The 24,363-nt window shown below is 38.6% G+C and overlaps 1 protein-coding gene and 1 non-coding gene across 3 annotated transcripts; both read left to right on the top strand.

Annotated features, from left to right (window-relative positions):
- The first annotated feature begins 59 nt into the window (after positions 1–59).
- trnal-aag (transfer RNA leucine (anticodon AAG)) lies at positions 60–141 on the top strand. The gene has a single exon. It is a non-coding gene; the product is annotated as a tRNA-Leu (tRNA).
- An 819-nt stretch (positions 142–960) lies between these two features.
- Positions 961–16,171, top strand: bod1l1 (biorientation of chromosomes in cell division 1-like 1). 2 transcript variants are annotated; one of them, XM_028008222.1, is made up of 31 exons: positions 961–1,200; positions 1,607–1,731; positions 2,443–2,633; positions 2,751–3,212; positions 3,853–4,002; positions 4,117–4,283; positions 4,400–4,496; positions 5,450–5,576; positions 5,672–5,732; positions 5,831–8,360; positions 8,600–8,661; positions 8,747–8,861; positions 8,960–9,067; positions 9,145–9,188; positions 9,283–9,328; positions 9,411–9,473; positions 9,561–9,604; positions 9,705–9,777; positions 9,903–9,961; positions 10,051–10,105; positions 10,559–10,599; positions 10,684–10,840; positions 11,203–11,282; positions 11,446–11,572; positions 12,763–12,815; positions 12,897–12,969; positions 13,078–13,148; positions 13,252–13,351; positions 13,593–13,734; positions 13,984–14,055; positions 15,374–16,171. In XM_028008222.1, the coding sequence occupies exons 1-31, from the start codon at positions 1,084–1,086 to the stop codon at positions 15,492–15,494; spliced, it is 5,733 nt and encodes a 1,910-aa protein (XP_027864023.1). In that variant the 5' UTR covers positions 961–1,083; the 3' UTR covers positions 15,495–16,171. The 2 variants fall into 2 exon arrangements, with proteins under 2 accessions (XP_027864023.1, XP_027864022.1); XM_028008221.1 differs by having other exon boundaries at positions 10,556–10,599.
- The last annotated feature ends 8,192 nt before the right edge of the window (positions 16,172–24,363 follow it).

Genomic DNA, 24,363 nt, shown 5'->3' with positions numbered 1-24,363 from the left:
AGTCATCAATTGTCCTACGGCTATTCATGACAGCAGTTTTTCGCGGCTGTAGACCATGAGGTAGCGTGGCCGAGCGGTCTAAGGCGCTGGATTAAGGCTCCAGTCTCTTCGGGGGCGTGGGTTCGAATCCCACCGCTGCCAATTAATTTTTGTCCCCTTCGATTAAAACTAAAAGGGTCGAGGATATAATTTTGCTAGAATTTTAATTTTTCTTCAAATATTTTCACGCATGAGTGTTTTGCTGTTTGACGCTCTGTTAAGTCAACTGTAAAACCCATTTATTAGCCAAGAATAGTACACTTTTATCAAAACAGTATTTAACGTACCGCTGTTGAAATGGGGCAAATTTACTTTCTAACTTGGTTGCTGGCTTCTCAGAATTGAATTAATTTACTGAAACATACCTTCTTTTCTTTTATTAGTAGACAGAATTTGTCGCCACTTGGGGGCGCTCTGGGTTTAAAACATACACATTGACAGCAGAAAAAAATATTTCCACAACGGTAAAGACGTTGTTACATTAACAATCATCAAAAAAAAAAACATTTAAAGTGGATGAGTGATAAATTAGAAGTGAAGCATAGCTTCACTGAAGTTTTAGTCGTCATTAAGAGACAATGCCCTTTTAGTACATTTGCGATATTCAGCTCCACAAAGGAGAGGTTAAAGAGGCTTTTGGATACTTCGATAGAATCGATTATAGCTCTGATCCGCACTGCTTTATTGAATGTCTGAAAAGTCATACAAATAAAAACGATGGCTTTTAAACCTTAGTGTTACATTCAACACAGTTTGTAATAGACAGTAGTACCATTAACAAAAACGTACTAAATAAAGAAAAAAATCTTTAAAGGATCCTTCAAAAGTTTTGAATTTTGTTCTTTATCTGAATATTAGACTTTTATTTTGGTGGGGAAAAAACCATTACCAAGTTCTTCCGGCTCATTCTCGAAGCGCTTTTCTTCTCGTGGACGTCACATCCCCAAACAGATAGCTTGTGCTCTTAAAGTGGGACATCCCCTGATGTTTATTCAATTTCTGTCCTATTTTAACCCATAAAATAAAGCCAGGTTTCACCGAAACATGGCTGGTTTGCCTCCGGGGGACCCGCAGCTGGTCTCAATGATCGTCAGTCATTTAAAAACACAGGGACTCTTCGACCAGTTCAGGAGGGACTGTCTAGCAGACGTTGATACAAAGGTAACGGTCGAAATCACAACTTCCTCTGTATCAGTGTTTATACTGCTCATGAAAAGATTATAGTTTAAGTAGATGTTGTGTCGTGTTTTATTAGTATTTTCAATCCGTAGCATGTTTACTAACTATGTTTTGTGAGTTCCCCAATGTGAGCTATTTTTCCCCTCATTGGATTTGTTTCAAAATGAGTCTGCAATTTAATTTGAATCTAAATTTGTTGTAAATGAAAAATACGAGATTATTAAATCCTTACAGCACAAACCACCTTGTCACACCGTACTTGTGACAACGAGTTTCTTGGGGTCCTCAAGCAACCGTTGTCAACATGCCCACTTTGTAGAGGACTTTGTAGCTTTTTGTTTGTCTCTGAGTAGATATTTGCGAAATACTTGTGATTGATGTTTTGCAGCCAGCTTACCTGAACCTGAAACAAAGAGTGGACAACTTTGTCTCCAATCACCTCTCTAATCACACATGGAGCCCTCATCTGAACAAAAACCAGTTGCGAAACAACATCCGGCAGCTCGTCCTGCAGTAAGGGGAAAACTGTATATTTTTCTTATATCTTTTTTAAAAAAAAAACCCACTGTCTTCTTAATAATCAGTACTTTTGAAGCCAGATATTTACCATAAACACATGCCAGAACGTTTTAGTCACTTTTATTACTTCTTCAAGGTCAGAAACATGCCGGTACATACACTAAGATTACTCGACACAATTTTCCTTAAAGTGCCACGTTTATCTGAAAGTATAAACCACATAAGAATGGACACGTTGCTGTTCAGGCAGGAGGTGATGGCTACTATGTTCAAAGAATACACTTGTTTTTTACAGGACAAAAGGAAAAGACCTCTTGAAAATCCTGGCTGAAGCTGCTAAGAGTGTCATTATCCACAGCAAAGAAAGTTAAAACAGACAGCAGCATAAGAAAAGAATATTATGCAAAAGTATTGAAGCAACATCTCAAGAGCCATTGTGTCTTCCTTTGCATAACACTAAATTAGTCACAAAGTGGCGTAATGAGAAGAAAATTAGTTCTAGCATTTAAGAAATCAAAATAATTTAGATGATTTAAAACAGGAACACTTTTGTCTGGTTTAATCTCAGACAGTGAAAAAAGAGCAGTGGTGTGTAGTTTTTATTTTATTTTTTAAAAATGGAATCTTTGTTAATATCTGGTTTCAGTTACCGGTACATGTGTATATATGATTTTCTGACACTTTTTGTATTTGTTTCCCTCACAGATCTGGAATGCTGGAGCAGGGGGTGGACAGGATTGTGGCCCAGGTGGTTGATCCCAAAGTTAATCACATCTTCAGGCCGCAGGTGGAGAGGGTGGTCCGTGAATTTCTGTCTCCGGGCAGCTGCTCCGAGGAGCCGCCACTTCCTCTGACACCAGCAGAGATCAAGACGGACAGCAGCGTTCCTGAACAACGTATGTAACGTTTCATATATTCCCTTGATGCTTTCTATGACTGCAGAATAATGTCTTTCTGTTTATTCTACTACAAAATTCAGAAATTATCTTAAACACATATTGATTTGTCCACAGCTTCATCATCAGCTTCAACTCCCAGCAGCAACGCCATGTCCATCCTGGATACCATAACTTCTCTTAATCAGGAGGCAAACGTCAGGACCAGCTCAGCAGCCGAAAGAGGCGGTAAAATCCAAGTTCTGGATGAACCCATGGAGCTGGTGGAGGAGAACGAGCAAGACATGGAGGTTGTTGAAGAAAGTGACGATAGCCAGGAAGGAAGGTCACTGGAGGAGGCAGTGGTAGGAGAAATCCAAACAGCAGAAGTGAAGACAGAAAGCTTAGAAGAGCAGATGGAAGTAAAAGAGGAGGTTAAAACTGAAGAGGAGGAAGCAGGAGCTCCGGCGCAAGCAGAGGAAAAGAAAGAAAAACCTACAAGCAAAGTGAGTGGGAAGGTCTCAGATGACAAGTCTGATGATGAGGCAGTGAAATCTACTAGTCAAGCCAAGCAGAAAGCCAGAGAGCGGATAAAAGAGGGTGAGCTATTTTTTATTTTTATGTTTTATGAACAAACAGCTGCATAATTCACTGAGTACAGTGCATTTGTGTTAGTAGAGATATTTATCTTCTTGTTTTTGAATCGAAGTTCTTAATAAAGCATTTCATTTTGAATCAGACTTGATTTTTTTTAAGAAGGGTGTTTCCACTGTAAACATAAAAGTTTTGGACATAATTTTTAAGTCTTATATTTTAAATGTGTTCATTCATTGATTAGTTTTGGAAAGTTAAAGAAAAGAAAATAATTTATTATCAAATCTAGCTATTTTCCTACTATTTTATTTCTAAGATATCGTTTATATTCTTGTTTTTGAAATGATAGAAATATTACAGTCTCTTCCTGGAGGGGTTTATAAACCTTGGTGCCTTATTCCAAGGTAACCATTCTTATGAACCAAGTAGGTAGATAGATATATCTGTGGCTGATCTGCAGTAATGTGGGCCCGAGTTCAGTTATTGTAAGGAAGGAAGAGGTGGGTCAAAAATCTTTGCTGCCGCTCCTACCTCTGGTCATGAGATATGGATGAGGACCAAAAGAACGAGATCAGTAGTCCATAAACCAATATGTTTTTTCAGGCTAAACAAAGATTTGAAACGATTGTATTTATTTGGTTTGCAGAATACTCTTTGGAGGACTCAGACCTCGAAGGCCTGAGTGACATCACGGTGAGCTCCGTCCACACCAGCGACCTTTCCTCTTTCGAGGAGGAAAGTGACGTGGAGGAGCAGCTCTCCGATTCTTCCGAAGAGGGCCAGCTTCCGTCAGATGGTCTTTGCCTCCAGTTTTTCATTGTTGCTACAATTATTTTAAACTTTTTATAAAGAATCAAAGTCAGAGTTAGAGCTTTTTTTTTGTTCTAGTTTGATATTGATTTATCTGCAGATGACGATGAGAAAGCGGAGAGGAAACACACCAGTGAGGAAGCGGAAGGCGAAGACAGGGAACGTAAACCCCGCCGTAAAGCATATGTCCACAAACCCTTCCTCTACTCTCGTTACTATAGTGACTCGGATGATGAGGTTACTGTGGAGGAGCGTCGCAGATCTGCTGTGAGTTCACAAAAATGTGGTTTAAATGACTAGAACTTTTGTTTTTTATGTTGATAGTAAATTTTCTGCACGGTCGCACAAAGAAAATGTAAATTTTGGATTTGTTGATTTATCAGGCAAAAGACAAAGAAGAAAGGTTGCTGAAGAGGCAGCAGAACAGAGAGCGGATGGAGGAGAAGCGCAAACAGAAAGCTGTGCAGGCTGAAGAGCAAGGTGTGTTTATTTGGATCTTTGTCTTGGAATGATGCATAAAAGTAACATTCTTCATACAATTTCAACCAAAACAGACAAATTGATTTTTTTTTTAGAACGTCTGTTATTTCCAACTAATTAAACCTCAACCAGGGCTTCAATTAGGTCAATGTTACCCCCAACAATTACTTGTACACTTTTTATTTCATTCCCACATTTTCTAGTTAAATAGTTGAACTTTTTATGCTTTGCCACACTCCAGTTACAAACTTCAATGCATTGTAGTGAAATTTTCTATGAAGTGGAAGGAAAATAATACATGTTTTTGATTTTTTATTGAAAGTTTTGACCTATTAAGTATTTTTGGTCTAGTTTCTAGTGCAAACATCTTAGTACACTTGAAATAATATAAACTACTTTGTTGTAAGTAAATAATTCCTCAATATTGAAAAGAACTAGTTCCATATACTTTGCCTTATAAGAGAGTTTTCCCCATGTTATAAGTGCAAAAAATCTGCCAGTTGAATTAGAACCTTTTCATCAATATGAAGTTATTATTGACTTATCACAAACTCTTATATCTTGCTGAACAGTTACTATAAGTTACTTTGGTCTTATTTCAAGTGTTCTAGGATATTTGCACTAGAAATTAGACCAAAAATACTTAGTAAGATTTTTTGTGTTGTCAATGTAACAGAAAACACAACATGTGGAAGAAAGCTAACACCTTGTTATATCATAGCTTGTTCATGCATCTGAATGCCCTAGTCAAAGTTCAGACTTTTATCTCCAAGAATCTGTGAGAAGACTAGAAAATTGATGTTCACAGATGCACTCCGTTCCAACCAGAGCGTGACTGAGACGAGCTAAATTCAAATATTTTGCAGGTGTCTTAAAGTGTTGAATACCATGTTGTAATTTCCCTTTGCAGTGTGAATCTACGGCATCATTTAGCATGTTTTTATCTTTAACAGACAGCAAAAAAGCAAAGTGGTCTGACGCTGCTGGCGTGGAGAGCCCCAAGGCAAAAGAAGCCCGCAAAGAGAAGAAGGTCCTGGAGAAAAAAATGGCGCTCAACAGGAAGAGGAAACTAGACTCAAGGTGTGTTATTAGAAGCTCCACTTCTAAAAAAAGCAAGCGCTTTAGAAGTTTTTTGAGGATTTCTAAACTTTCAAAATGTTGAAAATGTCTTCCAGAAAAGAGGGAGATGTTTCGAGCAAGAAAAAAGGAGAAGCAGGAGAAATATCCAGGAAAGTGGTATGAGAATGCCAACAGAAAGAGGATCAAACATGTTTGTCATTTGGATGGGTGAGCTGTTACAAACCTCCACTTTGTTCTGTTGTTTTGAAATCCAGGAAGTGAAACCCTTAACCTCAAAGACCCCACAAGCTAAACTAGTGAGACATCTGTCCGAGTCTGCATCGTCTGACGACCGGCTTGGGCGGACGAGTGGCGGTGTCTCCGAAGATTCCTGCGACACAAAGAAGCTTCCTGACAAAAGCCAGACTCACTCCTTCATCCTGGATCTGGAACAAGGCTCCCAAGAGGCACTCAAGCATCGCTCGTTTGGGAAATTTGACCGTCTGCCTCGCAAAGAACGCAAGGAGAAGGAGCGCAGTCAGTCTGATGAACGTTCCAAGCTCAAACAGAAACACGAGAAGAAATCTGAGCATCCGGTGGATGAACCTCTGCAGAAGGACAGCAGTGCTAAAGTTTCCTCCGAAGAAAAAGTCGAAAAGAAGCTTAAGGTCAAAACTGAGAAAAAAACTTCTGGAAGTACTCGAGAAGGAAAGGTGATAGAAGACAGCACTGATGAAGGAGGGGCTAAAGATGCCAGGAAGATAAAAGGAGGGTCTGTGGAGAAGGAGAAAATAAAAGAAAAAGAGAAGAGCAAAGAAAAGGAAAAAGCTAAATTGGACAAATCTGCCTTTAAAAGTGATCTGAAGCAGCTGCTTCGCCCAGATTCTGCAGGATCCTCTGAGGATCGCTCTGACAAGGAGCCTGGCCCTGACACCAAGAAGAGAGAGAAACACTCCAAGGAAGGGTTGAAAAGGTCAAAGAGTCACTCTGAGGACAGACCAGGAGACAGACCCAAATCTAAGCTGGACAGTGAGAAAGAACGGAGTAAGGCAGAGAGCCAGAAGACACAGAAACCAAACACTGAAGCTGACAAGGATCCTAAAAAAGTTAAGCCTGCAGAAAAAGAGAAGAGTGCAGAAAAACCAAAGGTAAAATCCAAAGAAGAGGGAAAGTCTTCCCTCTTAGTGAAAACGGAAAAGAAATCTCAAAGTCCCGACATCAGAAGCGCTGGAGGATCTGCTGTCTGTAAACCTGAAGCAGCAAAAGAGAAGAAAAAAGATGGAAACACTAAAGAGCAGAAAAAAGTGTCTGAAGATGCCCCGCATGAGAAACCAGAGCTTAAAATTTCTAAGAAGAAGCTGGAGAAGAAAGACAAAGTTCCAGAAAAGAAGGGCGAGAGTCCAGAAGATAAACCACAGAAAGACGACGAACTGGAAACCTCTGATCAATCCGCCAAGTCTTCAGCCGTCGAGATGGAAGATCCACCGAAGAAACAACATCCTCTACAAGACACGAACACCGAGTCTGATCCTGTTGCCGCCACGGTCGCCGCATCCTTCTCAGACGACACCTGTGACGCTTTAAGTGACATCACCCCCGAGCCGTCCGAGGGAGAAACGGAGTCACGGCTCCGCGAGATGTTGGGGGTACCGGCCGAGGCCGACGCCCTCCTGGCGCTCATGGACGTCTGTACGTCAGCCGAGGCCAGGCTTCCAACTGCAGACCTGAAAGAGGAAGTGACTCCTGAGATGGAGCTGCAGGACGCCGACATGAAGATGAAGGAGGCCGCTCTGACGCTGCTCTCCATGGATCCTGACAGCACGGTTTCATCCACCCTCATTGTCCAAGACATGAGGGAGGAGTCGCCGCGGCGTTCGCCGGATCCACAACAGATTGAAACGACTGCAACTGAGGAGGAGAAGCAGCTCACTCCAGTGGAGCTCAATCAAGCAAGTCAGCAATCAGCCGCCGCAGAAGAAGACGCTCTTTTCTCTCCAGAGGAAGCGTCTCTTCAAACTGAGCCTGAAACTGCTGCATCTCAACAAGCTGCATCAGGCGAAGAAGAGATGCAGCTCTCTCCAGTGGAGGTAGTGCCGCAGGTTCAGCTTCATCCCACTGAAACTTTGCTAACCGCATCTCACCAGACTGCGACAAGCGAGGAGGAGAATCCACCAAACGCAGCAAGTGGCAATGAAACCATAGCAACAGCATTTCCACAAGATGCTGCGGCTGAAGAGGAGAGTCAGCTTTCTCCCGGTCAAACAGAACCAGAAGTTGAGCTCACAGTAACTGAAGCCGTGGCCGCTGCGTCTCCACAAACAGAAGAGGTGGAGCAGCCCTCTCCAGTGGAGGCAGAACCTTCAACTGAGCCTGTTGCAACTGAAGACTCAGTGGATGCACCTCAACAAGCTGTTGCACATGAAGAGGAAAGTCAAATGTCTCCAGAGGAAACTGCATCTTTAACTGAGTTTGCTGCCTCTGAAGCGACACCAGATGCAACTCAACAAACTGCTGCTGCAGCAGAAGAGGAGGAGGAGCAGCAGCTCTCTCCAGTGGAGACAGCACCTTTAACTGAGCACACTGAAACTGAAAATTTACCAGCTGCATCACACCTAGCTGCGGATGAGAACCAGTTCTCTCCAGTTCAGACGGCACCAGAAGCCGAGCGTCCTGCAACAGAGACGGCATCGGCTGCCTCTCAGCAAGCTGAGAGAGAGAAGCTGGTCTCTCAAGTCCAAACAGCAGCTCAGGTTGAGATGAGTCCCACTGAACCTTCATCATCTGCGTCTCAACTTACTGCTGCAGGTTTGTAGAAATGAACAAATCGTTGAATCTCAAAGTACCTTTTTTTTATTCCATAAAGTAGTCAATGAATACAATTTGAAAAATATTGACAAGATATTTTTCTAATGCTATAAGTAAAAAAAAATCTGCCAATGGAACTGATCATTTTTGTCAGTATTAAAGAATTATTGACTTAAAACAAGTTCTTATATCTTGCTGAAAAGTTACTTGTAACTTGCATCCGTTTATAAATGACTCAGAACACTCAGAATCCAAGATGGACACAATTGAGTCGGACATGTCGGAGACGGCTCCACCGCCGGTAATTAAAGATGCTAAAATCACCTAAACATTCAGTGATATTAATACTGTTATCAGAGAAAAACTACGGCTGTGTTTCTCTACAGGAGGATGAATCCACTTCAGAAAAAAGTCCAGCTCATTTTGAGGATGAAGTAATGGAAGCTGCTGAGATTTCAGCAGACAGAATAATAATAGCAGCACCAGCAGACAAAGATGAGGGTAAATTCTTAAACATGGTTTTTATTTTACTTTTTTTTTTGTCATTTAGATCTTCTGAAAAATGCTTTCTGTTTGACAACCTTTTTTTTTTCCATCAGCATTGTTGCCTGTTGTTGAGCCAGAAACGGGAGAAATCACCAGCAGCAAAGGAGAGAGCTTGGCTTCTGACTGCACTCAGCAAATCTCCCAGATCCCCAGTGAAACTGGTGAGTGCTGACAGACTGATGTTGACTTGAATGTTCCAGCTGCCATTTGGTTGTTTTAACCTTGTCTTGTCCTAAAGAACAAGAAGAACAAAGTGTTGCAGTCCTAGAAACCAGCAACGAGGTGAGCAGAGAACAACGCTACGGTGAAACAAATATAACTTAGTTTGGTTTATTTCAAGTATAAGTTCTGACACTTATTAACTTTTAAATTCTAGGCTGTGAAGGGAGAAGAGGAGGAAAACCAGACAAAAGATGATCAGTGTAAGGTTTCATCAAATATGCTTTTTTTATTGAGTCAAAGAATTATGTTTAGCCACTTATTTTTAATTATATACATTTATAGCTGAAACTGAGGCTAAAACGGTGGAGGAGGATAGTGAAAATAACCAGAGAAGGACTGATAATCATAAGAGAAAATTATTCCAGTTTCATCAAATGCATTCTTTATTTAAATAAAACAAATAGTAAGGAATTATTTTCTTTTATTATGTAGGTGAATCTGAGAGTAAGACACCAGAGGAAGGTGATGTGGAGAAGGTAAGTCATAGTCTTTTTATTAGCTCTAAAGTTCCCTACAACCAATCACATTCATTATTTTTATAATTTATTTATATTTCTCTGCTTCCACTTGGTGTAGATGGAAGTTGACATATCTGACAAAACTGAGTCTAGAGAAACAAACTCAGAGGCCAAATTAGTCAAACAAATCAGTGAGTCAAATGTTTATTTTTCTATTCTACTAACATCTATATGTAAGTGTGATTTTCTCTTCCTCTCACAAAATATTCTTCCTTTTGCAGTTAATCTAGTTTTGCTGTCTGCCTGAATCTTGCAGGTAATGTCTCGAGCACAGACAGTCAGGAAGATGGGAGGAGCTCAGATGTGTCACAAAAGGTGTGCTGTTTAACATCCAGCTTAATATTTTTAAGTGAAAATATTTGTTTGGTGACTCAGCTTTCATCAGGAACAATTTTGTTTTACAGGAAGAGAAGACTGAAAGAAGAAGAGGACGTAAAAGAAAGCTTTCAGTTAAAAGTGGTGCGTTTAGTTTCATATATTGTTATACTTTAATCAACCTTTAAGATGCCAAAGCTTTTGTTTTGGCCACATTTGAAACCTTTTTAATTATAGAAAATTAATTAATACTAATGAGGTAGATCGCAATATTATTCTACGTGTCTTTAAGTTAGCGTTGGAAAATGTCAACTCTAACAGAGCATCACTCTACACCACCGTTCTCTACAGGCTGTATGATGATCTTTTTCTGAAATGTTAGTTTCACAACAAATGTAATGAGACTCACTAAAATCCAGAAGATTTTAGTGAGACTCATTACTCACTAATGAGACTCACGGTGTGTTACAAAATCCAACAACGGGAAATACAAGGGCATCACTGTATGCATCACAACAGAAAATTCCTCTAAATAAAAATGTCAACAGTGAATGTGAGCAAAATAGTGAAGTTCTGCTGTTATTTTTCACACAGTAGATGGCACCAAGGACGAAAAGGATGAACAGCGGTCTGTTGAGGCAAGTATAACCTTGATCAGATTTTAGCTTTATTCTCAAAAAACGTTGGGCTTAAAGTATTTCAATAAAATCTTAAATCATTAGGAAAGTGACCAGGAGGTAAAAACACCTCGCAGAGGGCGATCTTCCAGAAACGCCGAGCAGCTGGAGAAGGAGCAACAAAAAGAAGCGGAGAGATCAGAGAAGACGCCGGGTCGTAGAGGAAGACGTCCAGGAGCCGTAGCTAAAGAGGCAACAGATGGTGGGTCGGCCATGTTTGATAAGGAAGATATTTCAAATTTAAAAATGATGACATTACAAAAAAACACAATTTTGATGATGAGATATATATTTGAGATTCTCCTGACCTAAAAAACAAATTGTTTAAAATTCAGTACCGTAATTTCTCTTATTAATGCCTCCATCATTCTGTGCTATTCTTTGCCCCAATAATAAGGAAGTGAAATGATAAAATGAAGCGTGATATCTCTTCTCTCTGATAGTGTTTTTGTGTGTTTTTAACTGTTGCAGCTGACTCTGTTAGCAGGTTGACCTATGCTGGAAGGACTGGGTAAAGTTCGATTCTTTGTTCTCTGATGTTTTTGTCTAAATTTTTAACTCTAGATAATCAGGGGAAAAATGAAGCAAAAGCCGAGGACAGTGCTGGTCAAACAGCATCGCTCGAAGAAGCGGAAAAAGAAGAGGTTGGTTCAGAATATTATGTATTTATGTGGAGCTGCAGCTTTTATAGCAAGTGTTTTGCACATCATAATCACATAATGCATAAGAAATGTACTAACTTTTGAACTGCAAAACTTCAAATACTTTCATTTCCTTAAAAAAAGTTTTACTTTGAACCTTTTTCAGAGCCCTGAACATAAATGTGAAGCAGAGAAAAGTAATCAAAGCGAAAGTGAAGTCAGCCTGCCTTCTCCTGCTGCAGACGAACGTGAAGTTACTGGAAAGTCAGACTCCCAGGAGAGCGGGGACACGCGTGAGTTTGTTTTACTATCACAGTGGGGCTAATTTTAGTTTATTCGGCAAAGTGAAGCTCTTGAGTTGAGAAGGAAACGCTGGTAGCAGTACAAAATCCCAGAAAATAAATGGCTGTAATGTGTTTACTTTAGAAAGTATTCCCTCCTCTTGTGTGGAAATGTGTGGATTCAGGCTGACTGAAAAGCAAACTGGGCTTCTGCAGGCGCTGAAGTTGCTGTGTGTGAAGAATGAAAACTGTGTTCCTGGGGACATAAAACTTGATTTTTTTGTAACTAATCAGGACTTCTTTTACTCAGACCACAGACTAGAAATGTCTAATTATTCAAGTTGTTTTCACCCATCTAATCTGTTGATCTTAATGTTTTGATTATTGATTAATCTAAATGATTCCTCCAATAAAATATTGATGTCTTTAGCTTTTCTTTATACTAATTTTAAGCATAACTCAAAATAAAATCTAAAGATTTATAGTTTACATGGCAAAATATAGTTTATACATTGCAATCTTTAGCACAATCAATGTAAAAGCAAACTGAATTCTTTATATGATTCCAAAAAAAGCCTTTGTTGTCATTTGGTCAAATATCAGAGCTGAGATGACACATTTAATTTCTCAGGATAATTCATTTGATTATGATTTATTAGACTCAATCCAAACTAGCAATGTAAAGCTATGACAGTCAAAATTAGGTTCACTGCAATATATTAGATTTCCCTTTAACTAGCCAAAACGTTTAAGATAATTTATGCCACATTTCACTTACATGTAAAGTAGCTTGTTTCTTTAGAAACAGTTTTTGCTGTTGAGCCTCAGAAATCTAAGATTAACACAATTCTTCTGATATGAGAAGAAAAAAATAAACAATACTGTCAGAAACCTCAGTGAGAATTATTATCGTTGTATGATTTTGACAAATATTCAGTTATTAAATACAGTTTTAAATTAATTAGCTTTTATGGCTCAGAGACATTATCTGTAACATCTCCAAACTTAAAAATTAACAGTTGATTTTTGCAGTTTTTTGCAAAAAACCTTCAAAAGTCAGTTTGCAGTTTTTTTTGGCAGTTCTTGGTTATAAAAGTTTATTTTATAACCACTAGCAAATCTTTGTATGAGAGGATTTTTGTGAAGAACAGTTTGCTTGTCTGCCATTGCACATCATACAGTAGGCCATGTTTAAATTCCAGGTAAACAAGGAGTGAAGAGGAAGAGATCAGTGGAAACAGAGGAGTCTGGAGAGGTGAGAGAGTTTTTTTTCTTTTTACTTTTGGACCAAACTGCTGCTGTTGCTTTTCAATTTCCCCAATTTTCAATTCTGCAGGAAGCTGAGGCTCAGCAGGGGCTGGCAGAGGATGAACAAGAACAAAGTGAGGAACAAGATGACAAAAATGAAGGTGAGAAGCTCATCATTAAAAAGAAATAAACAACCTGATTATTAGCATGGATTGGTTACTATGGTGTTACGGATGAATCCTTATAAAACATAAAACGTTTTTTTTCAGCACTGTCCACCTCTCAGAGCCATTCAGAAGATGTGAAAGAGCAAAACTGCAGTGAGAAGAAGCCAGATAATGTATGTTGGCAATGAAATAGAAACTTCCTATTATTTTTAGCTGAAAATTTTAATACATTCTGTTATTACTACTTCTTTTATGTGGAAATCTATTTTTGATCAGTCTGCGGAGCAGCAAGACCCAGAAGCAGCTCCAAAGAAACGGAGGGGACGGCCACCAAAGGCAGCTGCCGCCGCCGCCGCAGCCACCGCAGACGATGCAGGTTAATAAAGAAGAAAAATAAAAGAGCAAAACATTTTAAATATTTTTTAACTCTATTTAGGTAATCCCTGCACTCCCTCAAAAAAACAAAAAACAAAATTGGGTTTGATTTTTCAAAATCTCTACTTTGATTTGCCTAATAACTTTGATAAAGTTAAGCTGTTTGTGTTAAATGATTTGCAAGACAACTATAAAATGACTTTTGCATGTTAAAATTAAAATTTTAACCATTATTTCTACAGTTAAAAAGGAGAGTAAAGCAGATGAGAAGGAAAAAGAGCAAAATGATGAAGAGGGGGAGGAAAGCGACAACGAAGAAGACGGGGAGAAGGGAGCTGCAACCAAAGCAACGACTCGGTCTGCAGCTCGCCTCGAAGCTGAAAGGTAATTTTAAGTTTTCTCTAATAAGTTAACTGTAAAGATCAGCCTCAGCTGTGGGTCCTTTTTCTTAAATCTGCTGGAAAGAGCTAAAGCAAAAACGAGCCCGTTCATCTGTGGTGGTACACAAATATCTGATCAGTGAAGGTCTTAATATCTTCAGACTGAAGAACCCATTGACGCCGTTTCATCACATTTAATGAGAGCAGGGAAGATTTAGCACTAAAGCAATAATTTTGTTTTATTGCTCCTCAGAAACAAGCCAAGTAAACCCTCCACCCGGGCGAGTCGACAGAGCGGTAAAGAGGAGACCACAGCTGGCACACGGTGAGTTCGTCTCATTGAGGTTCAGCAGCACCAACGAGCTTTCAGGAGCAGGCGACCAAAAGTGACTGCAACCGGATGCCGTTTCTCCCTAAAAAGAACATTTTATTCAAAAGCTTTCCTGGAATCTAGCGTTATTAGTTCCCAGAATGAAAAGAATAAATCTGTCCCGTGAACTGTAGGAAAACAGGTTAAACCCGCTTTAATACGAGCCGAATTTTTGATCGGCTTTCTAATGCTTTTTGGAGTCTTTCAAGTAAGAAGTTATCCATTCCTGTTTTTCAAGAAAAAAAACCCCAAAAGATTTCTTCTGAGTTTTTCCTGAATTTTCTCTCAGGGAAAAACCCGCTAATCTTAACAATTATTTGACACATTCATCTTAAAGTTCAGCTTAGAAACATCATTTAAAAAGTTCAATACTTTTTAAAAAAAAAACCTTTTTGTTCCAATATTTTTCCTGATTTATTTTATTTTTGTCATAATTTTTTACATTAAAGTTTTACAATAATCCTGGAGTCGAGACCCATTTAGCTACAATCAAGATGTCTGACATTTATTTTTTCTTTTTATTCAAAGAATAAAAAGAATACTATGAATCTAACATGTAATAAATTTATCATAGAAGGTGTAGAATAACACCATTCCATCAGAAATGCATACAAAGTTCAGGATTTTATGCAAAATAACAGTTTGTTCAGGGCAGTGGCATTATTAGGACATCACTTGTATTCGAACAAAAGTTTAAAATAAAAACATGAAATAAAGAGGCTGTGTGTTATTTCTATTGAATGCGCAGTAATAAGGCATGTTTTATGCAGTACTAAGTCTACATTGAAGACCACAGCATTAAAACCACATATTTCATTAAAACTAAAAGTAGCTTTATTTCCTCACATCAACAAAGTCATAAAATAATTTTTGCCATTGAAGAAACTTTACGATTCTGGTTGTGATTGGAAAGATTGTATTTTTATGGTAAAATGCATTTTGATCATATGATTCTTTGTGTCTTTAAAGATTTTTTTTTCTTAATTTTTAATTTCTACAGCAATAATTTTGCTTTAGAAATTAAGCAAAATTATTGCTTAATTTAGAGCAGATTAAATTTTTTTTGTCACAATTATCTTTGTTTACCCTCGATCTGAAACGGCTTCTTTGAGGGAGTTAGTTTCCGGCAAAACTTATTATTGTTGTTTCAGTCCATATTTTTGGTGGAAAGTCTTCAGTTTGTATTCATGTAATACGTACTGAGCAACTTCTTCACAAATAACCGTTGAATTAACAAACGTACCTACACTCTGTCCTTGTTCCCCTCCTGCAGCGGGACGAGGGCCCAGGGTTCAGCCAAGGGGGGCCGTAAACTGGAGGCTAGCCCCCCTGCTGTGCGAACACGGGGAGGACAGAAATCAGAGGAGCCCCCTTCGAAGAGAGCCAAACGCTGAGACCTCAGACAGCGGTGGAGCAGCGCACCCACTCAGTGTTGTTTTTACTCTGCTTATTCAGAGACTTTCGCAGTCAGTCGGCATTTTGAAACTGTTTGTGCTTCATTGACCGTCAGTATCGAAACCCTCTGGATGTTATTATGCACTCTGCTCTGATGGCTGAGTGTAAACCAGAGGATCAGTAAGGAATCCCTCAGAATGCCTTCTGCTGCCCCATGCCCATATGGTTCGGATCACACTCATCATTCCACGGTTTATTCAGTAATTCCCAGTGAACCGGAGCATTTCAGACCAATCAAAGGCCTAATGTGCAGCCGAGCTGAGCTTTGAGATAAAGAGGCAGCATCAGAATTAACTGTCAGTCAGCAGAGAGGCCACATCTCAGTCACAGACGTCTCAGTTACCCTGACACACACTTGGTGCTAAAGGCGTCTAATCTTTGCTGTGCGTTTTACTTCTTGTTATTCATTCTGTGAATGAAAAGTAAACAGATTTCCCATCACTTTTTTCTTTTTTTTAATATAGCCACTAAAAAGAAGTATTAGTAAAAGAGAGCTGCAGGAGTTTTGATGTAAACATTGTGTTTCTGTTGGCATTTTTGATAACAGCTGCTGCAAATAAAATACTATTTTTATGCCATAAATCCCAATAAACACATTTTGTTTCACGATCGTAAAGTAGTCAGTAAGAGATTTGTTTTGGTTCTTATGTATATCCACTGTTTATTTTTATTTTGTTTTTATAATTTCTTAGTTGTTTTGTTTTTATAATAAATTCTCATCTGGACCTTTTTTGTGAATATCTGCAGGTATTTACGTAGTTTCCGTTTTGTATTTATTGTATTAGCTTAAGAGACAGAAAATATAAGCAATCACTCTATTCACAACATTAACATATCAGTTTATGTTTGAAATTGGGTAGGAAGAAGTGTAAACTTATTAATTTCTATCCAAGTATCTCAAAATCAAAGTTGTTCCCGTCTCATCATGTTGAAGGAACCATCAGGCATCCTACTTGTTAAAACATTCAACATTGGTCTTTAACATGCCTAACTAAGCTCATGATGAAATTACAAGTGACATTTTCCTACAGCAAAAAAAAGACATTATACAACAGATACAACCATGAGATATACATCAAACCTTCAACTAAATGCCATTTTTAGTGAAATGTCTTTAAATCTTATTTTAAACTGGGTGATGTTTGGACATTCCTGTATTTATAGACTGAAGCTATTCCCCAGTATCACTCCACAGTTACACTCAGTCGAGTATTTCTTTTCACACATCAAAGATCGCCTGATTAACACATAAATGTCTCAAGTAAAAATCAAAAGGGGCACATTTATATTCCATCCCACTTAACAGATATATTGATGAAACATCTTTCACAGTAACTACAGCTGCTTGTTTTGGAGGCTGTTTCTCCACCTGCTTTTCCCCCCCAATTCTCCTTTGCAAAGAAAGAGCAAATATTGATGCATATTCTCAGCGGGATTCAGATCTGGGCTTCAGCTAGGCCATTTTAACACATTAGCTCTAGGTGTGCATTTAGTGTTGCCCTGCTGGAAGGTGAACCTCAAGTTTTATTTTGACTGTAACAGGACTCTTCCTCTATGTGTTTGCAGTGTTTCCTGCATGACTTGTGGCAGGCAGATTGCAAACAGGACTTCTTAGGGCCCTGGTACAACAACAGTTTTCCTCTTTCCACTCTTCCATAGCGGTTGGACTTTTAGAGGTGAGAACTGCGGTTCTTTTGAGCTCCTACATGGTCTTGGATTTCTCTCTCATTGTCCAGCCTGTATAGAGTTAATTTCCTGCCAAAATGTTGCAAACTAATAAAACATTATAAACTGTTCTCAAACACATAATATATATCTGTTGTAGAATTACCTAAGTCCAGTTCTAATAAAACATATGTCAAATAAAATAAAAATGTCTAGAACATATTTTATTTGTGTGCAACATTTTGGCAGGAAATTAACTTTGTAAGCCTGTCTGGTTAAGTGGATAGCTTTACATGCTAAAGCTTAAACTCTGCTTTTGAAGCTGTAGTAGGTAACTTTATTTAATTTTTTAAAGAAAGTTCTTTTAACATATTTGTTAGAATTATCATTGTTGTGAATATAGGACAAATAATCTGTGAAAAAAAATTAGACCTGGTGTTAACTGAATAAAAGCACTGCTCCATCAGAAACAACCAATCAGAGTCAGTAGGTGGGTTTAATGCTGTCAGTCTCTACGTACTGCACATCCCCCTTCCTCTCCATCCCTTGCTCTCTACTACTGCTGCAGCTTTTCCAGGTCAGCAAAGCCTACCATGAATGCTAAGGCTAGCTATCCCCTGATGGCGGCTGATGAGAGGTTCTCCTGTAACTGTGAGTTACTTTGCTGTCATTGGTGCAGAGAAGGTACATGAGGATGATTGAAAGCGCTGAGACCTTCCTCTTGGTTCTGATTGACTGCTTTTGACTGGAACTGGTGTATTTATTCAGATGGAAATAGTAGCGCTGGGAGGAGGTGAAGGAGCTCAATCGTTTTCACACATTATCTGTCTCATATCTTGCTGTGATGATATAGTGACAGTCTTAATAAATATGTAAAAAAATCTATTTTCGTAAAGATTACATACTGTAGCTTTAAACTACATACTGCAGCTGTTTCTGATGCTGTTCAGAACAAACCTCTGAGACTTTCACATAAGAGCTGGATTTATACAAATGGACTCTCTTTACTGATTCGGTGACTTCTGATGGCTATCATTAGCACTGGATTTTATTGAAGGGTATCAGATTTACAGGGGCCACTGACTACATTTGCTTGATAAAGTTAAAGGGGGGTTATTGTTACTTTTATGAACATTCAGTTTTTCTCTCTTTGAACCAAGCTGCTGTGAGCAAACATTCTCCTGGTCTTCTTTTCCTTTTCTTTCTTGAATCTGTGAAAAGATCAAACGGCAAAGCTGATTTATTTTTATTAATTTGCCCTCACTGTATCTGAAACATTATACTCTGTGTTTCCCCAAATGGATGTGCTCTGTGCCGTGTGTAAATAAGCAACGACCTTAGCCAATCACCTCTGTGAGGAGGAGAAGAGAGGACATTCCTGCCTGCTAATGGAGGATAAAACTGACAAACTCTGAGTGAAATATTCCACCGTCATTAACACATTAGAAGCCTTTAATCGCTGCACCTGAACCTCTGGGATCCAGGAGGGAGGGGATGAAAAGCCAGAATTGGACGTTTTTTCCAGCCATTCCTGTGGGCTGCTAGGTTTTTTAGTCATTAAAGGTGTACCTCTCTCAGGTATTTCCTGATTCTGCAATCCAAGCTCTAAAATATCAGACCAACAAATTAAATTAAAAGGCTTGGATTAGGTTTTACTCGGCTAAAAGGTTTGGCAGACAAACACTGCACCTTTCACTCACTCATGTCATTACTGCAAGTTATTTACATTGTAGTCCAAATTTTGGGGGGATTTTTTTCTTTGTCATCCTTGCCAAAGAAGGTTTTCTACACCTATATTTAGGGCACACAGACAGATTTATGGGCCACCATTTTTATAAATGGATTATAAAAGGACCTCACAGCTAGAAAAGGATTTAAAGGGGAGCATAAAAAGCAGCAAACCGGGACCAAAATATAAATCAATGAATTTAAATCCTTTTCTTCAAACTGGAGCTACTTTGTAAATGTCGATTCCATTTTTACCCATTCCAACCACAAACTTCTATGAATTTTGCTCAGATCCTAAGCAATAGACGGGGGTAGGGCACGCTCAAGTCCAGTCCTCGAGAGCAACCACTCCGCAGTTTTCACATGCATCCCTTCTCCAACACGCTTGACGCATGTCTTTCTGCTCTGCAGAGGCCTTCTAATGAGTTATTCATCTGAGTCAGGTGTGTTTCAGAAGGGACGCACCTGAATGCTGGAGGATGGTAGCTCTGCTGGACTGGACCCAGGCAACCCTACAATAGAAAAGGATACGTGGATCTCAGTATTTTAGTTCATACAAAACTGAACTAATGTGGCATTCAGCCACACTTTTTAGTGTGGCATTCAGTGAATTCACTACTTTCTAGAATCATCTTTTGGTGCAATTGCAGCTAAATAAAAAAATGCCTCTACACTTTTGCATTACTTGAGACATAAAAACCTGCCCAAGTCTTTTTTTTCTTTGCAAAATAACACAAAATCAGTCATGTTGGACGTAAACGTTCTGTGAACATCCATTTTAAGTCTTGCCACAGATTCTCAGTTGAGTTTTTGCCAGGATTTTGACATGTAGATGAATATGTTTTCATCAAAACCATTCCCTTGTGTCTTTGTAAGATTTGGCTTGTTAATTTCCTAATGAAAACAACAATCGCTGCCACAGTCTGAAGTATTTTTAAACCTCAAACAGCTTTTCTTCCAGGACTGCCCTGCATTTATCTCCGTCCGTCTTCTGATCAACTCCGACCAGCTTCTCTGTCGCCTCTGAACAGAAGCATCTGATAGCAAACTTTACTGTGATGTGTAGCTTCATTTCAATGAAGGTTTTCTTCTCACCACTATTTCAAAATTACCAAATTTTTGGAGTGCAAGACAAATCATTGTCCCTGTCAACAAACTGAGATCTCTGCAGCTCCTCCAGTTACCATAGAGCTATTGGCTCGGATTAATGCTCTTTTCCCCTTTTAATTCAGAACATACATAGGTATGCTCTTTCCATTTTCACCTGAACTACAACAATGGAAACAAAAGACAAAGTACAATATTAAACAGGTACAGAAGAAACTGTCTCACAGCTCTTTCCCCTCCTCAGCAGGTCTGCAGATGGTAACTGTATAGTTTATGCAGCAGAGCTGTGAAAAGATGGCGGTTTCGCATGGCTGTCAACTAGAATCGAGCTAACTTTTGGTTTGAGCGCCGGGGATCCCCGAAGGCGACTGCAGGGGGAACAGAGGGGCTCTCTCCTGCCCCTGTTTCTCTGCTCTGGGAGTGGTCTTTCCTCTACTGGGGATTTGCCCCAGCCCGCTGGCACTAAATGCATTGCTTTAACATGGACCCACTCCTCTTACAAAACATAAAAGTTAACAGGTGTTTAATGTCAAAAGAGTTTAATACACCAGTCTTAGAAATAGCCAGCGACAGGCAGCAGGGAGGAATCGTGACGTTGAGGTTTTTAGCTTCTTTTTTTTAAGAAGTAAAGAAGCACAGAAAAATATGTTAGAATTTTGTTTTCTCACGGCAGTGTGGACTGATGTTCTTTGCAAAGTATCTGTAACTTTTTTACAATCGTGTAAACAACATGTGTTACTTCTTTGCTTCATAGTTCATAAGAAGCATATTATTTAGGCTTTTTCTTTTACTGCTGCTGGCACTTTCAAATGCCATTTTCAGCTATGTTTTCTATTAAAGCCATTTTCTTTTAAAACACAAATTTCTTGTTTTATTTTACTCTAGCCAACTCAATATGCAGAGTGCAAAAAACCTATTCATGGAATAGATTGAATTCAAGCAAGGAACTGTGCATAAGATGGAAAATGAGCCTGAAAACACCCTGTAATAAAACATGGTGTATTAAGCTGCGGGGGATGGAGGGACAGAGAATCTCATTGGGATTGATGAGAAGGTGGATAGAGCTAAATACAGGCTGCAAACAATTTGTTATTTTTAGATCTATATTTAGATTTTAGAATAAAGGCAAATCAAGAATTTTCTTGAATGGGCTGTTCCAAATTTATGGAAAAATACAGGAGAAAAAACAGGTAGTCCATTAGCAAATAACAAAAACATTACAAAAAATGTATTTTGTAGCATAAGTGTTATTTATTGCAGAGTCTATTTATAGAATGCAGGAAAATGCACAGAGATCTTGTAAAATGTTCATATTTTATTGCTTTTAAATTGAGAAACACTGCAGTTCTATATCAATTTTGGGCACCATTATTAAGAGACTCTTCAGAGGGCTTGAAGGGTCATATGTGGTTCCAGAGCCATAGGTTGAAGACCCCTCATAAATCCACAGCTGCAGTGGGTTAGATTAAATCATATTCATCTGTGACAATATCCCAGTCAAAGTCTAGACCTAAATTCAGTTGAAAATCTGTCAAAAAAATTTCTATTTACAGAATCTCATCATCCAACTAATGTGAGTTGAGTTACTTTTGCAAAGACGAATGGAAAAAACACATATGCCAAAAATATTAATTTGGAAACATTTTTGAAAATGATATAGGATTGGCTTTCTACGTTACAGTTATGTTCTACTTTGTTGGTCCCTCTAATATGCATTGCATGTGGTTGTAATGCGACAAAATGGTAAAGAGTTCACATGATATGAATCTTTTTGCAAGCCACTGTTTGACATTCACAGATTAGATCAATTCTGCAGCGTTGTTAGTCATGAATATATGTTTAGTTTTCTCCTGTTTTGTTAACTCTGCAGTAACATAAAAAGGAGGTGAGTTAGCTTCAGCAAAAAATGAAAAATGACCAAAACAAAACGGAGACAAATCTTCACCTGTCATGTTTCTGTTTTGGACAACCTGGGCAGGTTTAAACTTTTTTTTTCTTTCTGCATTCCACAGAAAAGGTGATTAATCAGCTTCACAAACTTGGTCCCTGAATTAGCAGATCAAGGCTGCTGTTCCTTGGACACTTCTGAGAGAGATAAATGCAGCGCTTGCATTCTTGAAACAAAAACTGCAGCTGCTGTCTCTGACTCCCACTTCACTGTGTGAAAAGAAGAGAACCTTAATATCTCAAGAATTTCTAAATGGCCCTTGAAGTATCCATAACCACATCCACTCCCGCGCCCAAGAGTGATATTTTTTTGCATGTGACATGAACCCGGTGAAAGGATTTGAAGGACATCTTTATTTAGGCGTGAGTGGAGGAGAAAAGAGCCCTGAGTAGGCAGCCAAAGGCCCTTCAGAGCCCGGGAGGCTTTTATGATGTGCTTCAGCTGCATGCATTATGTGTTGCATGCCAGAGTCTGATGGGAGCTCGTTTGTCAGCACGACGGAGGTGAAAATAAACTATAAATCACGCCTGTGTTATCTACACACATTAATTGGACTGTAACAGTGAGGAGCTTCTGCTCTTGTGTCTGCAGTTCTGCAACGATTGTTGGGCTGCTTTGAAAAGCTTCCAGGAGACAGCAGATCCTTCTCTCTGCTTGAGTCTTGCTTCCATTTGCTGCTAAGTGTTCTGTCTCAAGTGCTTTGCCATTTTAAAGCTTGGTTGCATGCAAGGATCATTATTTCTTTAAAAAAAAGAGAGAAAGAAGCTTTGGTTGTAGCTTCAGCGACTAAAACTGCACTTAGAGCTGGCAGTAAGCCCCCACTTTCCAGTGCTGAAGTTGATCAAGTGTGCGATCAGACATCTGATGAGAAATCTAGAGGGCGTTTGGGAGCATTTACTGCAAATGACTCCTGGCACTGCCCTCTCTAATATTGCTCCATCTGATCACAATTTGGCATCAAAAGGAAGAGGGAGGCTTGGGTATAATTTGGTGCATTTCTCCTTTTTTTTAAATACTGCACAAGAGGAAAAAGAAGAAAATCAAAACCTGTCATAAACACAGCATGAAGAGGGGAGGAAACAGAGACATTACCAGAGTACATGATGTGCTGCTGCATCGGGTGAGATTTTTAAAAATCAGAGGATTAAAGTTAACAGAAGTGACAAGAAAACATGAGTCAGGATGGCAGAGGTGAAAGTAATGGTGTAATTTGCCATTAAAGTTTATTTCTTTACTGGAAGCGTGGCAGGAATCTCACCTCAAAGTTAAAATGAATGTGAGCAGCCAAAGAATCTGGAAATATCAAAGGATTCATGTCATCAGTGGTGGTGGTGGGGGATAAAATACACAGTTTCCTGGCATTGCCATTATGAAATAAATGTCTAATGTTTCCAGTTTCATTCTACTGTAGACGTTTCTTATTCCTACCACCAGAGGGAGCCAGCACACACAAAAGACCCAGTTGGTTCAGGTTTAGTTTGAAATGTCAGATTTCTGGAGAAGGAACCTCAAGAATTTCTCAAAAGGTTTGGATTGTTTATATTTTTTCTCTCTGACATATATTGTTGACATTTTTGAAATATTTTAAACTTATTGCCTAATAAAAAAAAATATGTCATTCCAATGTAAAGTGCTTTCCTAAAAGATGCGGTATCTTTTTCCGGAAAGATAAAATTAAATAAATTGAAACATGACAGTGAATAAATAAAAAAAAAAATGCTTCATCTTAGCAATTGTTCGTCGTCTATTTCAACTACAGAACAAAAAATATTACTGATACTATACTTATCACATTTTTGGATTTTAGTAACACAAAAAGTAAACCACAATAAATTGTTTAAATTGCTAAAATGTCATAAATGGAAAAAAGAAAAGAAAATTCTTCGTGGCCATTTAATAAATATATGCAAATCATACACATTATTATTAATAATAAAAAAATATGTCATCACAAATCTCACAAAAACGTGTATTTAAATAAGAAAAAGTTGATCATGAAGCTAAAAGTTTCATTTATCTTTTATTGCTCCATTTAATTTTCAACATAAATACACAGTGTGTTCCTTAAAATACTTCAATACTGGAAGATAAATATGTAGTCGATGTTGAGAAATATCAAAATTTGATTAAACGGGTGAAGGGAACCATTTCATTTAGAAATTAATTCATATGTTTTCCATTGAGAGTAAAACACCGCTGGTTGGTCCTATCATCTGATTAGATAGACAAGAGAGCAGCGACATGTTATCATTGTTATTTTAAATATAATTGATTCACTTTTTAAGAGAAAGGGGAATAATTGTTGGATTTGCTGCAGTAAAGCAGAGGAACACCGTGACGTTTTTTAAATTCGGTTTACA

Source organism: Xiphophorus couchianus, chromosome 23, assembly GCF_001444195.1.
Source record: "Xiphophorus couchianus chromosome 23, X_couchianus-1.0, whole genome shotgun sequence".
Taxonomy (NCBI): domain Eukaryota; kingdom Metazoa; phylum Chordata; class Actinopteri; order Cyprinodontiformes; family Poeciliidae; genus Xiphophorus; species Xiphophorus couchianus.
This window is presented reverse-complemented; position numbering and strand designations above follow the sequence as displayed.